The 20,704-nt window shown below is 32.7% G+C and overlaps 4 protein-coding genes across 4 annotated transcripts; 2 read left to right on the top strand and 2 right to left on the bottom strand.

Annotated features, from left to right (window-relative positions):
* The first annotated feature begins 1,477 nt into the window (after positions 1-1,477).
* Positions 1,478-3,858, top strand: LOC133033703 (nuclear/nucleolar GTPase 2-like). Its single transcript, XM_061108745.1, has 6 exons — positions 1,478-1,619; positions 1,871-2,004; positions 2,170-2,299; positions 2,402-2,562; positions 2,833-2,933; positions 3,023-3,858. Exons 1-5 carry the CDS (start codon positions 1,511-1,513, stop codon positions 2,875-2,877), a joined length of 579 nt encoding a protein of 192 aa, XP_060964728.1. The 5' UTR covers positions 1,478-1,510; the 3' UTR covers positions 2,878-2,933; positions 3,023-3,858.
* Positions 3,370-20,233, top strand: LOC115714482 (replication protein A 70 kDa DNA-binding subunit B-like). The gene is made up of 9 exons (XM_061108746.1): positions 3,370-3,401; positions 3,534-3,619; positions 6,448-6,524; positions 12,573-12,719; positions 12,840-13,116; positions 13,195-13,291; positions 19,299-19,608; positions 19,690-19,810; positions 19,901-20,233. The coding sequence occupies exons 4-7, from the start codon at positions 12,573-12,575 to the stop codon at positions 19,513-19,515; spliced, it is 738 nt and encodes a 245-aa protein (XP_060964729.1). The 5' UTR covers positions 3,370-3,401; positions 3,534-3,619; positions 6,448-6,524; the 3' UTR covers positions 19,516-19,608; positions 19,690-19,810; positions 19,901-20,233.
* LOC133029773 (uncharacterized) lies at positions 13,783-14,587 on the bottom strand. Its single transcript, XM_061101905.1, has 3 exons — positions 14,355-14,587; positions 14,101-14,275; positions 13,783-14,001 (listed from the first exon to the last, which is right to left on the bottom strand). The coding sequence occupies exons 1-3, from the start codon at positions 14,453-14,455 to the stop codon at positions 13,903-13,905; spliced, it is 375 nt and encodes a 124-aa protein (XP_060957888.1). The 5' UTR covers positions 14,456-14,587; the 3' UTR covers positions 13,783-13,902.
* On the bottom strand, positions 14,761-15,815 carry LOC133029757 (uncharacterized). Its single transcript, XM_061101904.1, has 2 exons — positions 15,410-15,815; positions 14,761-15,135 (listed from the first exon to the last, which is right to left on the bottom strand). The coding sequence occupies exons 1-2, from the start codon at positions 15,530-15,532 to the stop codon at positions 14,812-14,814; spliced, it is 447 nt and encodes a 148-aa protein (XP_060957887.1). The 5' UTR covers positions 15,533-15,815; the 3' UTR covers positions 14,761-14,811.
* Positions 20,234-20,704: the final 471 nt, after the last annotated feature.

The following is a 20,704-nucleotide window of genomic DNA, read 5'->3' as shown; positions in this document are numbered from 1 at the left end:
AAATCTAGGAAACTTTATTCACATAGTCATGTTTACTTTCCAATGTGTTGACGGCACAATAAACGGGATCAAGTATGTGAAAAGGGTTTCAGATGAATTTATACATTATGTACATATAATCATGAAATAAATCATGTGAACCATGCAACATTAAATGTTATTTTTGATATATATTAATATGTAAATCTGATTATATTGAAATGAGTTTTCTTTAGGGCATAAAACCCAACACTCAGATATGGTTTGTGGTGACAAGATCTGTCCTCGAACACGTATCAAGAGATTATTTACAGAATCAAGAATCAGACAAGTCTAGGATCTAACATTAATTTTTAGAAAATTTTAAGCTCTAATACCAATTGAAAGAACTACTTGTCAATTTTCAAGATTCTTATTACCGAGTTGTTTATCACTGGATTGATTAATTTCAAATCTTGCATTCAAGAATTGGATTGAGAATAAAGCAGTAAAGCACACAATGATTTACAAGCTTCATCTGCACTGAGAACACATCTTAGCCGACAAGTGCTTGGGTTTCCTGAACCAGGGTAATCACTTCAACTAAATCCAAAAGATTCGTATTACAATATCCAGTTCACTTTAGGAATTTAATACAATCTTTACAGCAATTAGTAATGAATTACCAACAACAATCAAGAATCTTGATTGTAAGAACACAATCACTTGTGCAACTACTGAGTTTTTCTTCGACACTTCTCTTCAATCTGAAATCCCTTCAGATTTGATGACGAAGATGACACTGAAATCCCTTCAGTTTGAACTCAGCAACGTCAGGCTCTGATCTGTCTGCAATAGATCTCCATCTTCAAGCTCAACAATCAGACCTGTAAAATCAACAACAAGAAAAGCAAGATACAACTCAGACTCTCACGATGAACCTGAACTAATCAAAGATATCAATTCAATAGATGATTAGTTTACAGAACGAAAAAGACTATTTATACGCAATAGTTCAGCCTTCCTAACACAAACTAACACCAACCGTTAAGTCGTAACAGACTCACACGGACTATAACAGTAAGCAGGTGTGCAGATATAAAGACTAAAATCACCATATACGACTAGACTTTCTATTAAAATAATCTGTCAAAATAACGACAACTTACATCTATATTCTCTTAAACCAACAAAAATTATTACATAGCCACATTTTATATCTTTATATATTAAAAGTGCCTATTTAACGGCAATTCTTGGTTTAACGGGAATTCTTAGTTTAACGATTCTTTTATTTTTTTTAACCCAAAAATAAATAATTTTTTATTTTTTTTAGCGGGTTCTTTTAACGCCGTTAACTTTTTTTCTTATAAAAATGTATATATATAAAAAAAAAATCATCTCAATCGTAGCTCTGTTTGCTCTGTTTATTTACATAAATGAATTGTTTCTCTTCTTAGGGCTACCATCGATACCTTCTATCTCACGCACGATCAACTCCAGAAGTAGCTCTGTTTGCTCTGTTTACTCACGCACGGTTCGCCGACTTAATATGTACAACACGAGACCCAAGCGTGATCGCAAAGGAAAGGTTTTAAGGAATGAATTTCAGTCTGACGAGCTGCCATGTACCCGAATCCAACCCGACCGCCGATGGTTTGGTACGCAATTGTCCTACTTTTGTATATTTATAATCATGGCGCACTGGCAGTTTTCGGGTACTGTCTTTCTTGTTATAGAATACAGTATTGGGCTTAGATAGAGTGAGAAATTGGGTTCTGGGTACTTACCGAAATTGTTGTTTGTGCTTTGTGGAAGTACTTACTCTTCCCTGTGAAGAGTTCATTATATTTGGATACCAGTTATTGTGCGAAGGAATTGTGTTTTTTAATTTTTATTTTGCATTTTATAGGAAATACCTGTGTTGTAAATCAGAAGGAGCTCGAGTTTTTCCGTGAAGAACTTCAAAGCCGAATGTCGAATAACTATAATGTTATTTTGAAGGAGAGAAAACTGCCTTTGTCTCTCTTGAATGATCACCAGAAGGTACGAATGATGCCTTTCTCTAGCATTATTTTTCATTCTGTGAGGGCATTGTAAGATAGCCATTGCCTTTTTGAGGTATACTAATGGTAATGTTTAGATTTTCTATAGTAACATTATATAGCAGTATATATTTAACATAATTTTGCTCTTTTGATATTTGTGAAGCAAGCGAGAGTTCATCTGCTCGACAAAGAGCCCTTTCAGGATGCTTTTGGACCAAAGACTAAGAGGAAGCGACCAAGACTCTTAGCTGCTGATTATGATTCTTTACTCAAGAAAGCTGATGGTTCCCAGGGTAATTATTGCTATAAGCATTCTACTCTTTATTAGATTCTATTAAGTACTGATTGCTTTTCCTTTCATTTGAGGATAATTTTTTTTTTGTGGTAATGTGTAGATGCTTTTGAGGAGAAGCATGGTGATGATGTCAATGTTGACGAAGGTGAAGGGGATGGATTCAGAGACCTGGTTCGACATAATATGTTTGAGAAGGGTCAAAGTAAACGTATTTGGGGTGAACTCTACAAAGTGATAGATTCTTCGGATGTTGTTGTCCAGGTGTGTGTACTTCACTCTAGATTGTTAACTTAATTTGATTTTAATTCAATTAGTGATGTAGAAGCATTGCCAGTTAGTTTAGTGTCAGTTCCTGCTTATTAGTGATGTAGAAGCATCATCAGTAAATCACTGTATCTTAGTGTACTATATTAGATAGTTTTCTGCTGTCCTACCATATATGATCATCTTAAAAAATTGCTAATTCATATTGAATGATTTTTTTATCCTTCATTCTTTCTCTAAATTTCCTTCTCATTTTTCATTTTACAGGTTTTGGATGCGAGGGACCCACAAGGAACAAGTGTCGCCACTTAGAAAGGCATTTGAAAGAGCACTGCAAACACAAAAACATGATTCTTTTGTTAAACAAGGTCTGTTTCTCATCTCGTGTTCCTTTTTTTTTTTATTATTATTAAATTCCCCTGTAACTTCTTAAAATATTAATAGTTGGTCTCCTCAGTGTGACTTGATTCCTGCATGGGCAACAAAAGGATGGCTGAGCTTGATTCCCCTGTTGTGTTTTTTTTTTTTTTTTAATATGAATTTGAATTAAAGTAATATACGTGTATATTAAATAAATATAAATATACATGTGTTTTCTATTTAAAAGTTATTTGAATGTTATTCAAATTATTGTTATTTTTTTTATTTTATTTTTTTAAGAAACTGAATATTTTTAGTTATACTCATAAATATCATCATGAAATAAGGAAGCAGTTTTAATTTGAAAATTGTTAATTTTTTGAATTTGAACTTGGGGATGTGATATTAGGTTAATCATACCTAATATCTCTGCCCGCTCATCTCTTCTTCTCCTCTCTCCATAGATTTGCTCTCAGGTCTCAATTCCATCTCACTGTAATGCAATTTTTAATAATCTCACTTTCATATTTATAATGTTTAGATTTAATTAACTAACACTAAAACTCTCTTTCTTTATCATCGTCTTCTCCTCTTCTTTCTCAATCAAGGTCAATCCTGAAGCCTCCACTCCAATTTACTCGCTCCGTGGCCTCGACAACTTCAAGTTCTTCTCATTGTCTTTCTACTGGTACTGGTAAGAGTACTCTGTCTTCATTGTCTTTTTACTTCTCAACACCTTATCGTCTTTTTACTCTATTCTCAAATTTGCTGGATTCTTTCCAATTTCGTTGACTTTATGTTTGCTGGTAATTAAAGTTTATTGCAATTTTTCTATAATTTTCAATTGCGTGGGTACTGATTTTGCTGCCCTTTTATATTTTAAAGTTATTTGTTTTGTGAAAAAAATAGTAATAATAATAATTTGTTTATATATGTGTAAGTATTTTTGATGGCCAGTCTGCTGAGTATTTTGTCTTCTGGGTTTTGATGGCCAGTCTGCTGATTTTGCTGCCCTTTTATATTTTAAAGTTATTTGTTTTGTGAAAAAAATAGTAATAATAATAATTTGTTTATATATGTGTAAGTATTTTTGATAGACCATTACTTTTTAACCAATAATAGCTAATTAATTAAAGAATAAGTTAGTTCAATAAGGAATCTCATGCATATATATAGCACAATATATATGTATAAAAGTTTTAGAATAAGTTATAATGTATAAATTTATATTTAAGGGTATATTTAAACTAAATATATATATATATCTTTATATATAAGTACTGGGGTGACTATTCAATGGTTACATTTTTATTGTAACTATATGGTTACATTTTTCTTTAACCTGTAATAGCAGGTTACTAATAGGTAGACTTTCCTTTTTTAGATTTAATTAATTATAATTAATTATTTTCTTAAAATAATTAATTAAATAGACATTCCTTTTTTAGAATTATTTAATTATAATTAACTATTTTCTTAAAATAATTAATTAAATATTTAACAAGACCTCTTTTAGTAATTAATATTTATATTTAAATCCTTACTTGAATTATTTTAATAATTAAGCCATTTAATTATAATATTTACAAAAAAAAATTATTTTTTTTACAAAAATTAAACTTCTTTTGACACAAATTAAAATTCTCTTCTTATAATAAATTTTCAAATAATTAATTATTTTTAAATGATATTTAATTATTTTGTTACAATTATATGAACTAAGTATGAGACCTCAAGCTAATCAATCGATAACAAGTGCAGCCATTTTTTTTCTAAAAAATCCTTCAACTAATTTCATTTTTTACTTTTTAAATATTTAAATAAAAAAAAATTAAATAATTATGTGTAATAATTTAAAATTAAGATTACAAGTATAATAAAATTTAAATTATGAAATTATATGTGTATAATTTTAAATTATAAAAAACTTTGCTATAAAATTTTAAATAATTTAACTATAAGAAAATAAATTGCTAAAAGATCCTTATATAGTAATAAATTGCAAAAAATTAATTAATAATTATAATTAATTTAATTTTAAAATATGATTAATCTTAATTAAAGTTTTATAAGGAAATAAATAATTAGGTTACTTTCAGGTTACAAGTTATTTTTTATTTATTTTTATTTAATTTCCAAATTAATCACAACCATTAAATAGTAATCCAATGGCTTAAAAAAATGTAACCATGATGGTTACAAAAAAAATGTAACCATTGAAACCTCTTCCATAAGTACTGTGTTTATTTAATAGAAATCGTTGATATAATAATTTTTTTTATTAAAAATAATACCATAAAATTAATCAATTAATTATTTTTTTTAAAAAAATGAAATATCTAAATTTAATTTATTTATTAAAATATAAATTAGATAAGTATTTTTTAATATAAATCTTAATTTAAATTTGAATTAGATAGTAGTTAGGATAAGTGGGTTTCCCTGGCTATATATTTTATTTATATATATATGTGTATATTATTGCCTAACTCACTGAGTGTGTCATTGCCTTTTATAAGAGAAAATTAAAAAAAAAAAACACAATTGAGTCTCGGTCTTTCTGTGTTTCTTGCTTCCCCTCAACCTGATCACCGCATACAATTATTTCTTTATTATTATTATTATTATTATTAAGATTATTACTACTATTTTTTTTGTAACTAGATTAACTTCTTTATTAATTAAATTTATTATTATAACATTATATTTTTTTTAATAGTTATAGACAATTTTATATAATTTTTATTGATAATACTCACTATTTATAATTCTTAATAAATAAAAACTATACTAAAATTATAAAAAGTTGAAAAAAAAAACAAATAATTAATAAAACTATAAATACTCAAGTCAACGAGTTTGAGTTATATTTTAAAAAAATTGTAATTATTAACAATATATTATGTTAATATTTTTTTAAAAAAAATCGTAAATTTAATTTGTTTATTGTTTTTTTTTTTTCAGGAGTTTCGTATCTATAGACTATAATTGATTGGTTAAACTAATTATATAAAATTTATTTTCCTATATATTCAAACTTTTTTTTGGTAAGAATTTCCAATTCAAACTTGGAAACTAATTCAACTGTTTACAATTATATACTGTTTAGGTATCCGAACCCAAAGCATATGGCGCAACGGAACAATACTCATCATTTCTCGCGCAGTGAATAATTATATTTATATTGCTATGCGATATTAATTATAAACTATACTACGCGCGTACTTTACATTCCGTAAATGTTTTTGATTAATTTCAAGTATCTGGATTTAATTTTTTACTGATAAGAAATGTATATATTATTACCTTTCTTGGTATAAATATATGTATGTATATATTCTAGAAATCAAAAGTATCTTCACTAATATTACTGGCACGAATCATCATCATATATATGATATGGCACAACACATGGCTGACCCTGTGATCCCCAAGCAGCGATACAATGTGTGTGATTGAGTTTGGATAATGGATATTTGCCATTTTTTATTAAGAGTGACCTTTGTGTAATTTTATTTACAGGGAAGAAGAAGGAAAGCCAATTACATCACCAAGTCACAGGGTGTCAAGCATTTTCAAGTCAATTTACCTCTTTTCAGGTCAGTATATTATTCTCAAATTCACTGATGTTGTGCCATGTCTTTTGAGCATTTATGTTGGAATTTGTATAAGTTATGTGTTCATTGTATGAGTCATTTACGTTTTGGGTATCATTTGTGTTGGGTGGAATTTGTTTTTATTCGATTTCACTATGTTATATTTGTTAATGTATGTATTGTGATATATACAATGGAAAACGCTTGGAAAAAATGAAAAGACCAAAAGATATATACTTTAAAGTTAATAGAACATCATAATTATTATACTGACCTTAATATTTTATTGATGTAGAATGATATTTGACGTCTCAAACCTACATTTCCTTGATTGACATAATGACAGATGGTATACCATACTTACAAAATTTAAATTCAAATCTACATAATATTAAACAACAAATTTCTTAAAACATTTATGTATTGCGATTTGATTTTTTGAAGATCAAAACACACGAGCTTCTAAAAGAATCTCATATAGAGAACTGCCAGAAGATAAGAAGGAAGAAATACGTAGGAAACAACGAGAGAGATATGCTAAACAAAAAGCATTGAAAAACTACCAAATTGATACGACTAATTCAAGTTATTTGAATCGTAACAATTTACCTTTATGTACTGATGATCATGCGGCATCTACAAGTACACAACATTCGTATTATCATGTTGATAATATTAACAATGATCGACAACATGGAGATGGTAAGATTGTACAGATACCATACTTAAAAATTTAAATTCAAATCTACATAATATTGAACCACAAATTTCATAAAACATTTATGTATTGCGATTTGGTTTTTTGAAGATCAAAACAACCGAGCTTCTAAAAGAATCTCATATAGAGAATTGCCAGAAGAGCAGAAGGAAGAAATACGTAGAAAACAACGAGAGAGATATGCTAAACAAAAAGTATTGAAAAACTATCAAATTGATACGACTAATTCAAGTTATTTGAATCGTAACAATTTACCCCCATGTACTGATGATCATGCGGCATCTACAAGTACGCAACATTCGTGTTATCATGCTGATAATATTAACAATGTTCGACAAGATAGACATGGTGACAGAGTATCAAAGAGATAATGCAATCATCATACTAACTTAAGCTCTACTGACAAGAGATCTTCTTATCAAGTTCTGGATTCTTCAAATGGATGCAGTGGTAAAAATAGTCTCTACCAAAATTTATCTTCCGAAAATAATGGGAGATTTGATCAGGTATATACTGAACACCGCCTTCTTTTTTCTAATTGATCTTACCTTCGGTTTTTTCTCAACAGTCCACCTAATAAAAATCCCACACAGATACATTCAGTTGATCTCGAGAACTCAATTAGCCACACAATTATGTCAACAACTTCTAGAAGTAAGTGTTATTCCAACATCACAATATTTGTTTCATATTAGTATACATTCATAATAACAAAATATCAGTATGCTACTTTAACCTAATTAAACCGTTCATCATGATAGGTCAATCGCAAAATAGGGTCACTCGATTTCGAGATTTGCTACAAAATGTGCCATCTGAAGCATTTTCACTTCCGTCGGTCCCCATATGCATACACTGTAAAGCAAAGAGATTTATCCATGAAACAAATGGATTCTGTTGTGCAGATGGAAAGATCTATCTGGCCACAAATGAAGTTCCAAATGAACTTTTTGCATTATTAACCTCCACCACAAGTGATTCTGCACATTTCCGGACATATATTCGAACTTATAACAACCAATTTGCATTCACATCTTTGGGTGTTAAATATGATCACAATCTCTGCCAAAGAAACAATGGAATATACACTTTTAGAGCACAGGGACAAATCTACCACAACATCACAGATTTACTTCCTTCTGATGGTCGTCCTTCTAATCTCCAATTATATTTCTATGACACGGAACATGAGTTAGATAATCGACTATTAGATTCACAATACAGAATGCTCCCAACAGTCACAAGTCAACTCATCCATATTCTTCGCATCAATCCGTACTCTATTTTCTTTCGTTCACTTGGTGATATGCCAGATTTGGAAAGACAAATAATACATGTTAGGAGTGACGCTGGCCTAGATCAACGTGTATTCAATGCCCCTACTTCCTCACAAGTAGCGGCAATATGGGTTGAAAATGACAACGAGAACCAAATTGGAAGGCGTGATATCTTTGTATATAACCATTCCGGTAGACAATTTAAAGTTCAATATTACTACGGGTGTTACGACTCACTGCAATATCCATTGTTATTTCCGTACGGTGATAATGGTTGGCATAAAGGGATTGAAAGGGTTGGAGAAACCCAATCAAGATCCGTCGAACAAACTCAAACAACAAACCCTCGACGATCATCAAATGTAGAAGAATTATTAGCAGCAGAAGAAGCAGGTAAACAATCCTTGAATATGTATAAATATTTATATATATTTAAATAAATAGGTACAAATCACTCAATGTTCACATCTAACTATATTATTATACTCCCTTCAATTCAAATTGATGCAGTATCAATCCAAGAAACGAAAGAACCAAAGGTTTCGTGCCGTGAATATTACTGCTTCAAGTTCCAAATACGAGAAGATGAAAGATCGATTTTGCTACTCTTTAGTCGGCTACTTCAACAATATGCAGTAGACATGTATGTCAAGATGGAGACTTCAAGATTGGATTATTACAGAGGCCAGCAAATGCACATACGAACAGAATTATATCAAGGTATAGTTGACACAATTACGCTGGGAGAACGAGACGCTTCTAATGTTGGAAAGCGAATCATACTCCCTTCATCTTTCATAGGAGGACCAAGAGACATGAGGAAGAGATACATGGAGGCAATGGCGTTGGTACAACGCTATGGTAAACCTGATATTTTTCTAACGATGACATGCAATCCAAACTGGAAGGAAATCACAAATGAATTATGTCAACACGAGGAGAGCCACAATAGACCTGATCTGGTTGCACGAGTTTTCCATGCAAAACTAGAGGAATTAAAGGACAGGTTATTCAAGAAAGAGATATTCGGCAAGGTCGCAGCATATGTTTACGTTATTGAGCACCAAAAAAGAGGTCTTCCACATGCACACTTTTTAATTATATTGAAAAGGGATTGGAAAGTCCATGCTCCTGAATCCTTCGATGAGATCGTGTCAGCAGAGATTCCAGATAAAAACTCTAACATCCACTTGCACAAGGCGGTTGTAAAACACATGATGCATGGACCTTGTGGGGATTTGAACAAAACAAATGTTTGCATGAAGGGGGAGAATCCACGTTGCAAAAATAATTTTCCAAAAAAATATGCTCCATTTACGTCTGTCGGAAATGACTGTTTCCCTATTTATAGGCATTCAAATAATGGTGTGACCGTAAAGGTCAGAGGGACAACATTAGACAATCGTTGGGTTGTTCCCTACAACCCATATCTCCTTGCCACATTTGACTGCCACATTAATGTAGAAATTTGCTCTACAGTGAAGGCGGTAAAGTATCTCTATAAATACATTTACAAAGACCATGATCGTGTTGCATTCAACTTGGTCTCCGAAACAAACAACCAACAAGTTGATGAAATACATCAGTTCCAGACAGCTCGATGGATTGTTGCCCCCGAAGCAATGTGGAGAATATACGGATTTATTGTAAATGAGATGTCCCCAGCAGTATATAGCTTGCATTTACATCTCAAGAATCAGCATACGATTACATTCCGAGGAAATTCTGACCTGTCAAACATTGCTAATTCGGAACATTACAAAAAATCTATGTTAACAGAATTCTTTGAATTAAATAAAGTAGATGAAAATGCAAGGATGTTACTGTACAAACAAATTCCTGAATACTATGTTTGGAACAATCAAAACAGACGGTGGACTCCACGAAAAAAAAAAAAGACAGTAATAGGACGTATTGTAACAGCAAACCCATTAGAAGGCGAAAGATATTTTTTGCGGATACTGCTAAATCACATAAAAGGCCCGTTATCTTTCGAAGATATCAGGACAGTACATGGCGTATTGGCGCTAACATATCGTTATGCAGCAACAATGCATGGATTGCTACAGAGAGATAGTTGCTTAGAAGACTGTTTACACGAAGCATCCCTTTATCAAATGCCTTCCAGTTTGAGGCGATTGTTTGCAACAATATTAGTCTACTGTAATCCGAACAATCCCAGAGAACTTTGGGAACATTTTGAGGAACAAATGTCACTCGATATCAAAAAAACAGAAAATGATACACAAAACGTAAGATATCAAGTATTGCGGTCGATATCTTCTACAATTGAGTCTATGGGAAAAGACATTAATTCATACCAACTGCTTGACGAAGACATCATCTTTGATAATGACGAATTTCAATCCAGAGAAATTAACGATGAATTGAATGTAGAAATTCCAGAGGAAGATGTTACAGCGTCAGAAAGACTTAATACTGAGCAACAACAAGTGTACAATGCAGTAATGGATAGTATTTCATCAAAAAAAAAAGCAATGCATTCTTCGTGGACGGGCCCGGTGGGACAGGTAAAACGTACCTATACAAGGCGTTACTTGCAGCCGTACGATCTAATGGTGTCGTGGCACTCGCAACTACTTCATCAGGTGTGGCAGCATCTATTCTTCCGGGAGGTCGTACAGCTCACTCTCGTTTCAAGCTTCCCCTCGATGCCGATGGAAAAAGCACATGCTGTGTAAGCAAACAGAGTGCACTGGCCAAACTACTTTGTGCAGCAAAATTAATTATATGGGATGAGGCCCCAATGACCCGAAAACAGCACATAGAAGCGTTGGATAAAATGCTACAAGACATTAACGATACAACCTTACCATTTGGTGGAAAGGTAATTGTTTTTGGAGGAGATTTTCGCCAGGTGTTACCTGTGGTACAAAAAGGAACGAGACAGGAGCAGATAAATTCCAGCTTGGTATATTCATACCTGTGGCCTACTTTGACTAAATTTCGACTAATTCAAAACATGCGAGCCAGGCTGGATCCGTTGTTTTCGGACTACGTGTTGTCGGTGGGCAACGGCACGCCACCAAACACAATCAATGACATAATAAAAATACCACATGAAATGCTTGTACCGTATGATGACGACAACAGTTCCTTAAATATCTTGATAGAAGACGTTTTCCACAACATTCAGCAATATCCAGAAAATGTGTCTACCATGATGAACCGTGCAATACTAACACCAAAGAACAGCTTTGTCGATGAAATAAATTCGTTGTTAATTGGACGATTCCCAGGAGAAGTCCACCTATACTATAGTAGGGATGAGACGGTAGATAATACTGAGCAATCGGTAATGGAGGACTTCTTAAAAACTCTAACTCCGAATGGATTACCCCCACATGAATTAAAACTCAAAAAAAATTGTCCCATAATGCTGCTTAGAAACATTAATCCTTCTGAAGGTTTATGCAATGGAACACGTTTAATATGTCGGGCATTCGACCAAAATGTCATAGATGCTGAAATTGCCGTGGGACACCATATCGGAAAAAGAGTGTTCATTCCAAGGATACCATTCCTGCCAAATGTGGATGAAAATAGTGGTTTTCCATTCAAACGAACACAATTCCCAATCAGATTGAGTTTTGCAATGACTATAAATAAGTCCCAGGGACAAACATTGGATTACGTTGGGATCTATTTACCACAACCTGTTTTTTCACACGGTCAGTTATATGTAGCAATATCACGAGCAAAGACGTCATCAACAGTTAGAGTCCTGATCCGACCTGTGTCAACTTCGCAACAAGATAAGAACTCGACTAAAAACATCGTGTACACAGAGTTATTAGCATTATCTTGTTTAAGTTAATCTCTTCAAACAACTTGCAAAGTGACCGAGTAATTATCTATCCTAAACTCATGCATATCAATCTAAGTACTTTTTTTTATATGAATTATAATTGCTACCATATTAACATTATATTGCATTAATAATTTATTACATTTGAAATGCTACTTATACACAATAATTTTTAATATTATTTAATTAACAATTAACGAAATATAATTATTAAATGTGCATTTCAGATGCTGACTCTACACCAATCAGTTGATGATATCACTCCAACCACAGTTGGATGGAAAATAAAAATGACAGTTCTACAAAAATTTCCACCACGAACAAGCATGAGTTCACCAGTCCGATATCAGAAGCTGTATTTATCTGATCCAAAGGTAAATTTATTCCTCTTTTTTTCAATAATATTAGTTGCACATTGCTAGACAAGTTTTAATTTGAATAGTTATCTAATACAAAATCTAATTGCATGTCTTATATTGATAAACTTCACACAGGGGACGAGAGTAGATGCAGTAATTTTCGCAGAAGATATTGAAGCTTTGGAGGACACTTTGCATGAGTTACACACCTACCACATCAGTGATGCCCGTGTCAACAGAACCCCTGCCAGATACCTTAAAAATGGCACAAATTACAATTTTAGCTGGACGCTGAACTCAAAAACACAAGTTGTTGAGGTCCAAGATGAAGACAAACAAATTTCTAAGCCAGTCCATGAGTTCGTTTCGTTTAAGAACTTGTCATCTGACAAATACTCCAACACACCACAAGGTAACTTCGGATCCCAACGATATACCAACATGACAAATGATTTACGAAGTTTTAACTAACATCACATTCAATTTTTAGATATCATAGGAGTAGCTGTCAAGATAAACCCAACAAAAGTGGTGAACACAGTGTATGGACAGCGAACCATACAAGAAATTTATCTAATCGATGACAGGTATATATAATATAACATACAAATATATAATGATAATCTTCATTGGAGCACTCATAATAATTTCATATGGCACTACTACAAAAACACCCTTTAGAGGGGGTTTTTAAGCCCTTTAGGCGTCGGTTTTCGCGAAATTCGCTACCGACGCCTATCAAGGCGACGCTAAAGGGTTTATATGAACCGACGCCATATGTACCCCTATGGCGTCGGTTATTAGCTAGGAACCGACGCCATAGGGGTATATATGGCGTCGGTTCCTAGCCAATAACCGACGCCATAGGGGTTGTAGGAACCGACGCCAAAAGTGAGCAGATTTCAGTTTTTTTCATTTTTTTTAATTTAATTATATAATTTTAATTTTATATTTATTAATTTATATATTATTATATTTAATTTAAATTACATATTTATTTAATTTAATTATATATTAATTACATTTTAAATTAAATAGTAATTAAATTTGGGTAAAAATTTAATTTGATTTCATAAAAATAATTAAATATTACACAAACATGTAAAATTAGTTAAAAATATTAATAAGTTAATAAATCTAATTACAAGTTAATCTATAAAAATTACATAATGAAGAAAAATTCTTCGACCTTTGAACCTCAATCGTCACCGTGAATCACCGCCATCAATTGTTCGATCCACTTTCGCTGTAGTGGTAACAATTCTGTTTTTGGATCGTATTGCTTCTTACCCCCAAACTGTTAAAAAAATTAAAAATTTATATTAGTTTATGTATATGTATATTATATATTTGTTATTATAAAATTTATATACTATGATCAATAATTAAAACTTACAGCTTTTTGATCTTCTATGTAACGGTTGGGGTTGGCACGTGCGACGATGTCAGTGATATATTTCAAAACATAAAAACCGCATTCTTGGCTTTTAGGTTGTCTTGGACAGTTTGCTTGTGAAATTCCTTGCCACGGGCCAAGATACTGATGTGCGTCCCCTATATACATGAATGCCCTGTTTGGGAAAATTATATTAGCATTTCAATTCGTTAGTTAATTTAAATTCGTTACATAAGAAGTCATTAAATAATTACCTTCCGATCATTTGTTCTATTTCTTCGGGAATTGGGCGGCCTTTTACAGGGTTTAAATGGATAATTTTCCTTGGCGCAACCACCACTAGCGTCCAATGCATCCTAGAAAATTATATTGGAATATAAGTAAGATAGTATAAAAATAATTTGAAGACATAATATAGAAATGAACAATTAGCACTAAAGAATTTAATAAAGTTTACCCGATATTCCAAGGAATAAAGAACATTTGGTGGTTGTTGTTCATTAATGATAACCAATTAGCCAATCGTCTTGCCGCATCGTCAAAAGATTGACTCGTTCTTCATCGCCGATCCCATGCACCTTGTGAGAAGCTACGGGTCGTAAAACTTGAAAATTTTTCTCAGACCGTTGATGCTCTCCCATATGTGCTCGCCAAAAAAAGTGTTAGTGCCTTATAATAATTTAACTATAATTTGATATAAGGTTAATTAGATTAAAGAAGAGTATACATCATTCCAAACAGCATTCCCTGGTTGCCGATGTAGTTACACGTAGCAACCTGCTGCAAATCCTCTCCAGATAAAATGATCTGGGTACGCGGTGCAATGAATCCTCGGGGGACAGAAATTGTGATTATATCACGTTTATCTTTGAGCCTTAGGAATTCATGAATCATCCATTTTAGCGAATTAGGGATCAACGCCATCTTCTCTTCCGTGAACAACTCATCTTCCCGTGCACCACGGCGTTGTGGAGAAAGCATCGGAGCTTTCCCCTTTGACGCATCACGTCTTGAGGGCGGTTGAGCGAGTGGACCCTAAACAAAACAGAACATAATATATATATATATATATCAAATTTTATCTAAATTCTACTGAAATTTCTAAGAAGATAACTAACGGTTGTAATTGAATGACCCCAAAAATTTTGAACATGGCTGTATAACGACAAATAACACATATATAACGGTATGTTTGTTCATCCATCCCACCGCAACACATATATTCGCAGAACCTACTTCACTACGGATGAATATTGAAGATATTCAAACTCCACTAATCATTAATAATTAATTTCAGTTGAGAAGTTACCTCGGTTGTTAAAATTAAGTGTTTAGGCCAAGGAAGGAACATCTGGTACACGTCCCTAACATATCTGAACTCTTCAAGTGGGACTGGGATTTCAGCGTCCTCTTGCAGGATTTCCGAAACCATGATCCGAGCATGTGAATCATCGTAATCCTGGCAGTGAACTTTGATCTTACCCACATGCTCGTACAAATACCCTCGGGCCACAATATTGTCGATGTTGTCAGAGCAGAGATGTACTTGCTGATTAAGGGCCGCATGGTCATCAAAATTGTATAGGATACCTTGGTCGTTGAGGGAAATGAACTCCTCAGCATAAATTTGTGGTTGTACCTCATCCTGAGGAGCGTATGGTTGTGGAACATACGCCTCACCAGCCACCTCTCCTTCTTCCTCTTGTTCGGCAGCGTTCCTCTCCGTCGCTTAAGGGATTGGACTTCGGCTTTTAATTGTTCAATCTCCTTCGCTTGCCGAGCCACAACATCAGACACTTCCCTTTTCTTCCTGCCGAACAGTTGAGATGCCCTGGTCAGGAACCTACAAATCATAAAATGCAAATTAGCAACGATTTCATTTGTGTAACTAAATAAATAACATTTGAAGTAATAGCATACCCGGCGGCCCGACACGCTCCGGGATGCTGCGGTGTCCGAGCGCCTGCGTGAGGATATCGTTTTGGCCCTGGACCTGAATTTGTCCCTGACTAAGCTTCTCCTCTAATTGAGCCTAATGCACGCATATATTCAAGCAATTAGTATATGAATTATATACACTAACTCATGAGTAGAACTCAATTAAGGATTAATATATACTTACTATCTTCTCGGCAATTTCCTTGTCGTAATCAGTGACAAGTTTTCTACTCTTGGTGCGAGATTTAATCCAAACACGGTGGCGGGGAGGATCTGCAACTTCGAGGTCCTTTTTCTACATAACGTTATAACAATGAAATGAGTACCAATTAAATTGTATAGCACATTATAGCACATTAAATTTTTAGTATTACTTACCACAGCTTCCCGTACGTTCACCATTCCACTCCGACCACTTCGATGTCTGGATTGAATTTTTGAGGAACGTTCACGTTGCACCTTACTCAATTCCTACAATGCCAAAAAAATACATTAGATACATGTACTTGTATTTAAGAGTTTATCTTAGTGTTAATATAATTAGCGTACCGGAAATTCAGGAGTTAGTCTACTTTCAACAAATTTGCACCAATCGGCGGCGTCGATCTCCGGTGCTTTTCGGGGACTTGTGCTAGTCGTCCCAGATCATTCTCTTTCAACGCGGGCATTATGATGTCTTTTGTCATCCTATTCTTGAAGTCTTTCATTAACTTCCCAGCTAGGATGAGACAATCATGTTTGAAGGTGTCCGGCACAATGAACCCCGTCTATTTTGAAGGAAAACAAACACGGTTAGAGTCAACATTTGGAGTAATAGAAAAACAAATCAAAATTCTAACAAATAATAGCTTACCTGAATGTCTTTCCAAACTTTATTTTTCAGAGTCTGGTTGACTTCTTTCCAATTTTTATAAGCCAACCCTATTGTCTGCCGACATCTGACTCCCAGAGTGGATACGAGCTTCGCGTAGCTTTTTCCACAGTATTGACCTTTATCATTAACTTCGAGGGCCACTCTTTTGCCCTGATCCATTAGTTTGGATATTTCATTCATTTGCGTCGGCCCTCGTGTAGGTATTGTGGTTGGACACTCATTTTCTGCTCCCGAATCAGATCCTGATTCCGAGTTCGCCATGTCTACACCATTAACAAACAAACTTCAAAGTTAGCTATATATATAACAAGTAGTGTATATGAAATATTAAAAGCATAAACAATATGTTAATGATTTAGGAGCATTCACAACCACAATATAAAGTAAGCTATATATCAAGTCATTCCCGAGTTGGAGTATGTTAATGGAAGTAAGTCTCGTTCGATTTCTTTGGGTTTCTATTTTAGGTTAACAGAACAATGAATCAATGATTTAAGCATAAGAAATGTGTTTTTTGCTTTAATTTACTTTTATTATTTTTATCTGTTATTGCATTTGTATTCTTCTTCCATAATTAAGTAACTTTTTTTTTTATTACTATTATTATGCGTAATGATGAATGACATTTAGCTTAAGGATTGTGATTTTAGTAAAGTGTTAAACATGTTGTGGACCATGTAGCTAATCATTACAATGGTCATCAATTATACCCAAAAAGAAGATGATTGAAATGATATTGGGATTTTTTTTTTTTTATTAGTTATGGCAAAGATGAATTTTTGGGCATGTTTGATTCCAATTTTGAAAGAAATTTTAAAATTAAGGTCACCATTTTCACTAGATTAGTAAGCTAACATAACAAATGGTTAGATTATTTTTTAGTGACCTAACATCTTATTACTATGTTATAGCTAATTAGTTCTTTGGGTGATGTAAATATTAATATTTTTTTAGTAAGATTTATCCTAATTCTACCGAAATTTCGGCAGCACAACGGCTGTAATTGGACGTTCCCAAAAATTTTAAAAGTGCCTAAAATAACAAACAAAACAGATAACCAATACAAAATTTATCCACCCATCCGACCGCAGTACATGTATTCGCAGAACCTACTTCACTACGGATGAATATTTAAGATATTCAAACTCAACTAACATGCATTGATAATTAATTATATAATAAGAAAAAGTTAGTTAAAGTATATACCTATCAATGCAAGCTCAAATACACTACACACAAAATTATACCGAACCTACAATATAAACAAATACAACGAAATTGCAAAAATAATTATTTCATTACTTATAACTAGTTATTAAAAATAGTAACAAGTTACTTAGTTACTAAATTATACATACATATATATATAATCAATTATATATCACACTATTATCTCAAAAAAAAATTATTTCCCACACTAATTTAATTTTAAAATTTTTATTTCTAAACTATACACACACTAATATACACACATTATATACACACATATTCAATAAAATATAAAATTACATATATATACTATATGTTGAGCTTTAAATTTTTACCTAATAACCGCAATCCAACGAGCAATTCCGTAAAAAATTCGGGCACTATACACATACAACACAACAATATTACCATTAAAATTAAAAAACCCAAAAAATAATTTACAAAAACTAAAAATAAAACAATGTACATTATAAAAATGAATAGAAACTATATTTATACCTTAAAAGAGGTTGAGATTCAATGTTTTCTCAACAAAAAATGGTGGCCGGAGTTATACCCACTATTTTTGTATAGGTTCGGATGACAGTGAAATAGGGAAAAAAATTAAAACTTTTTGGGTGTATAGGATTAAGTATCGAAAATAGAAGATTTTGCAACAAAAATGGGCTGAAATGGTTGAGAAATGGGGGAGAAAAGGGCTGGCGGAGGGGTGGTTGGTGAGGGTTTTCTCTTCTCTCTGGTGGTGGCTGTGCTCTCTGGTTTGGTTCGCGTGAGGTGAATGAGGAAGACGACATAGGGTTGGCATATATAACCCTATGCCGTCGGTTATTATAGAATAACCGACGGCATAGGGTACACGTGTCCGCAAACACGTGTACCCTATGCCGTCGGTTCCTATAAAGCAACCGACGGCATAGGGCTAAACCTAAAAAAAAAAAAAAATTATTTCCCAACCGCCTCTAAATGGTATAATGCAATTTTATACCTACGGTTTTTATCAAAAAACCGCCTCTAAATGTCAATTTCGAAAAAAACGGGTATTTTCACACCCTTTAGCTTCCCTTTTTATAAGTGGGAGTGAAAAAACAGCCTCTAAAGGCCAAGATTGTAGTAGTGTGGATTTAAAATTATGATACATAGCAAAACTAATAATTACCATTACTATTTTCAATTACAGTTGTAGCTTCCACCCGATATGTTTAACTCTGTGGGGTGCTTTGGTACAAGATATTAGTGAAAAATTGTCTGAAGTTACTGGAAACAACCCAATAATAATGGGAACAAAGATGATTGTTCAAACTAAGAGAGGTACTTATATACTAACTACCACCGTATATATTTCTATCAATTTCGTACATTTAAATATGCTGAAAATATTATTACATGTCGTGTGATTTTTGTAATAAGAAACTTATGTTCTACAACGACAACGAAGAAACAGATTGTGAAAATCCAAAATGCGGAAAAAGATGTCTTCCTACACCACGGTAAGCACATTATAACTAAATTAATACTTGAACTTCTTGCATATTCATACTAACCGTTACATATTCTGTATAAATTATTAGTGCAAGGACATATGTACAACTCGACGATGGTACAGAGTTGCTAGATGCTGTGATGTTCGGTGATGTTGCAGAAAACATATTCTCATGTACTGCAGTTCAATTAAGATCATATTCGGACGAGGTAACTATAAAAAAATAAATATGTAAAATTTATACATTTTCGTATATAGAAATACATTAAAACTTATAACTAATCATTTTTTTTCTTCAGAAACATAAGTTGTTTGTCCAAAAAACTACAAGGCAACTATCAGCCAAAAAATGGAGAATTCAGTTGTACGTAGATGCAAACCGAACAATGAGTTCAAAGTACAATCAGTTCACCATTCAAGCAGTTGAACCAATGGAAGATTAGGCAGAAGTTGCTATTTTTCTTTTACAGTAATTTTATTTTATTTAGTGTTAAGACTTTTCTTGGTGCCGAGCTTCTTTCACTTTCTATTGACTTGTTATCTACGGATTTACATGGAGTATTGTATGCAAGTATTTCATATACCCAATTTTCTAGAAGTAAATAATAAGTATCATTTTATTTTGATTTATATATACCTAATTATATTTTACCAACCAATTATAATAGCACAAATATTAATTTGCTAAAACAAATCATTCGTGTAATCATACCTTCACATACAATCTAAATAAGAAGAAAAAAAAAAGTAAACTTTACCTAAAACTAATATTAATTTTGATTTTTTCTTATCTAAATATATTTAATTTTGATATTTGGAAATTGGAAGAATAAATTCTGATGAAAACCAAATAGTGATTATAGTATATAGACTCACATATATTAATTAATGAAAAATTAAAATTCTCTTCTGATCAAAAAATTTAAAATTCTCTGCTTTAATTTTAATTATCTGCATATATTCTTATCCAATTGTGATAAGTGCTGAATCAAACTACTTGCACTCTTATCCTTTTATACAAGAAAAAAAAAAGTATAATTTGATTAACAAAAAACGTCGACATTTGCTATAGAAAAGGTCAAATAGTTGAGAGCAATCGTATT

Source organism: Cannabis sativa, chromosome 1, assembly GCF_029168945.1.
Source record: "Cannabis sativa cultivar Pink pepper isolate KNU-18-1 chromosome 1, ASM2916894v1, whole genome shotgun sequence".
Taxonomy (NCBI): domain Eukaryota; kingdom Viridiplantae; phylum Streptophyta; class Magnoliopsida; order Rosales; family Cannabaceae; genus Cannabis; species Cannabis sativa.
The sequence above is the reverse complement of the archived record's forward strand: the minus strand, read 5'-3'. Positions and strand labels throughout refer to the sequence as shown.

Bases quoted from the DNA above. Each gene is read 5' to 3' on its own strand.
- LOC133033703 (XM_061108745.1), top strand. From the start codon at position 1,511: ATGTACAACACGAGACCCAAGCGTGATCGCAAAGGAAAGGTTTTAAGG. The intron at 1,620-1,870 runs GTACGCAATTGT...TGCATTTTATAG, and splicing joins ACCCGACCGCCGATGGTTTG to GAAATACCTGTGTTGTAAAT. The intron at 2,563-2,832 runs GTGTGTGTACTT...TTCATTTTACAG, and splicing joins CTTCGGATGTTGTTGTCCAG to GTTTTGGATGCGAGGGACCC.
- LOC115714482 (XM_061108746.1), top strand. From the start codon at position 12,573: ATGCTGACTCTACACCAATCAGTTGATGATATCACTCCAACCACAGTT. The intron at 13,117-13,194 runs GTAACTTCGGAT...TTCAATTTTTAG, and splicing joins ATACTCCAACACACCACAAG to ATATCATAGGAGTAGCTGTC. The intron at 13,292-19,298 runs GTATATATAATA...TTTCAATTACAG, and splicing joins ATTTATCTAATCGATGACAG to TTGTAGCTTCCACCCGATAT.
- LOC133029773 (XM_061101905.1), bottom strand. From the start codon at position 14,455: ATGCATTGGACGCTAGTGGTGGTTGCGCCAAGGAAAATTATCCATTTA. The intron at 14,276-14,354 runs GTAATTATTTAA...TTTCCCAAACAG, and splicing joins ATAGAACAAATGATCGGAAG to GGCATTCATGTATATAGGGG. The intron at 14,002-14,100 runs GTAAGTTTTAAT...TTTTTTTAACAG, and splicing joins ACATAGAAGATCAAAAAGCT to TTTGGGGGTAAGAAGCAATA.
- LOC133029757 (XM_061101904.1), bottom strand. From the start codon at position 15,532: ATGGTTTCGGAAATCCTGCAAGAGGACGCTGAAATCCCAGTCCCACTT. The intron at 15,136-15,409 runs GTAACTTCTCAA...TGTTTTGTTTAG, and splicing joins ACTTAATTTTAACAACCGAG to GGTCCACTCGCTCAACCGCC.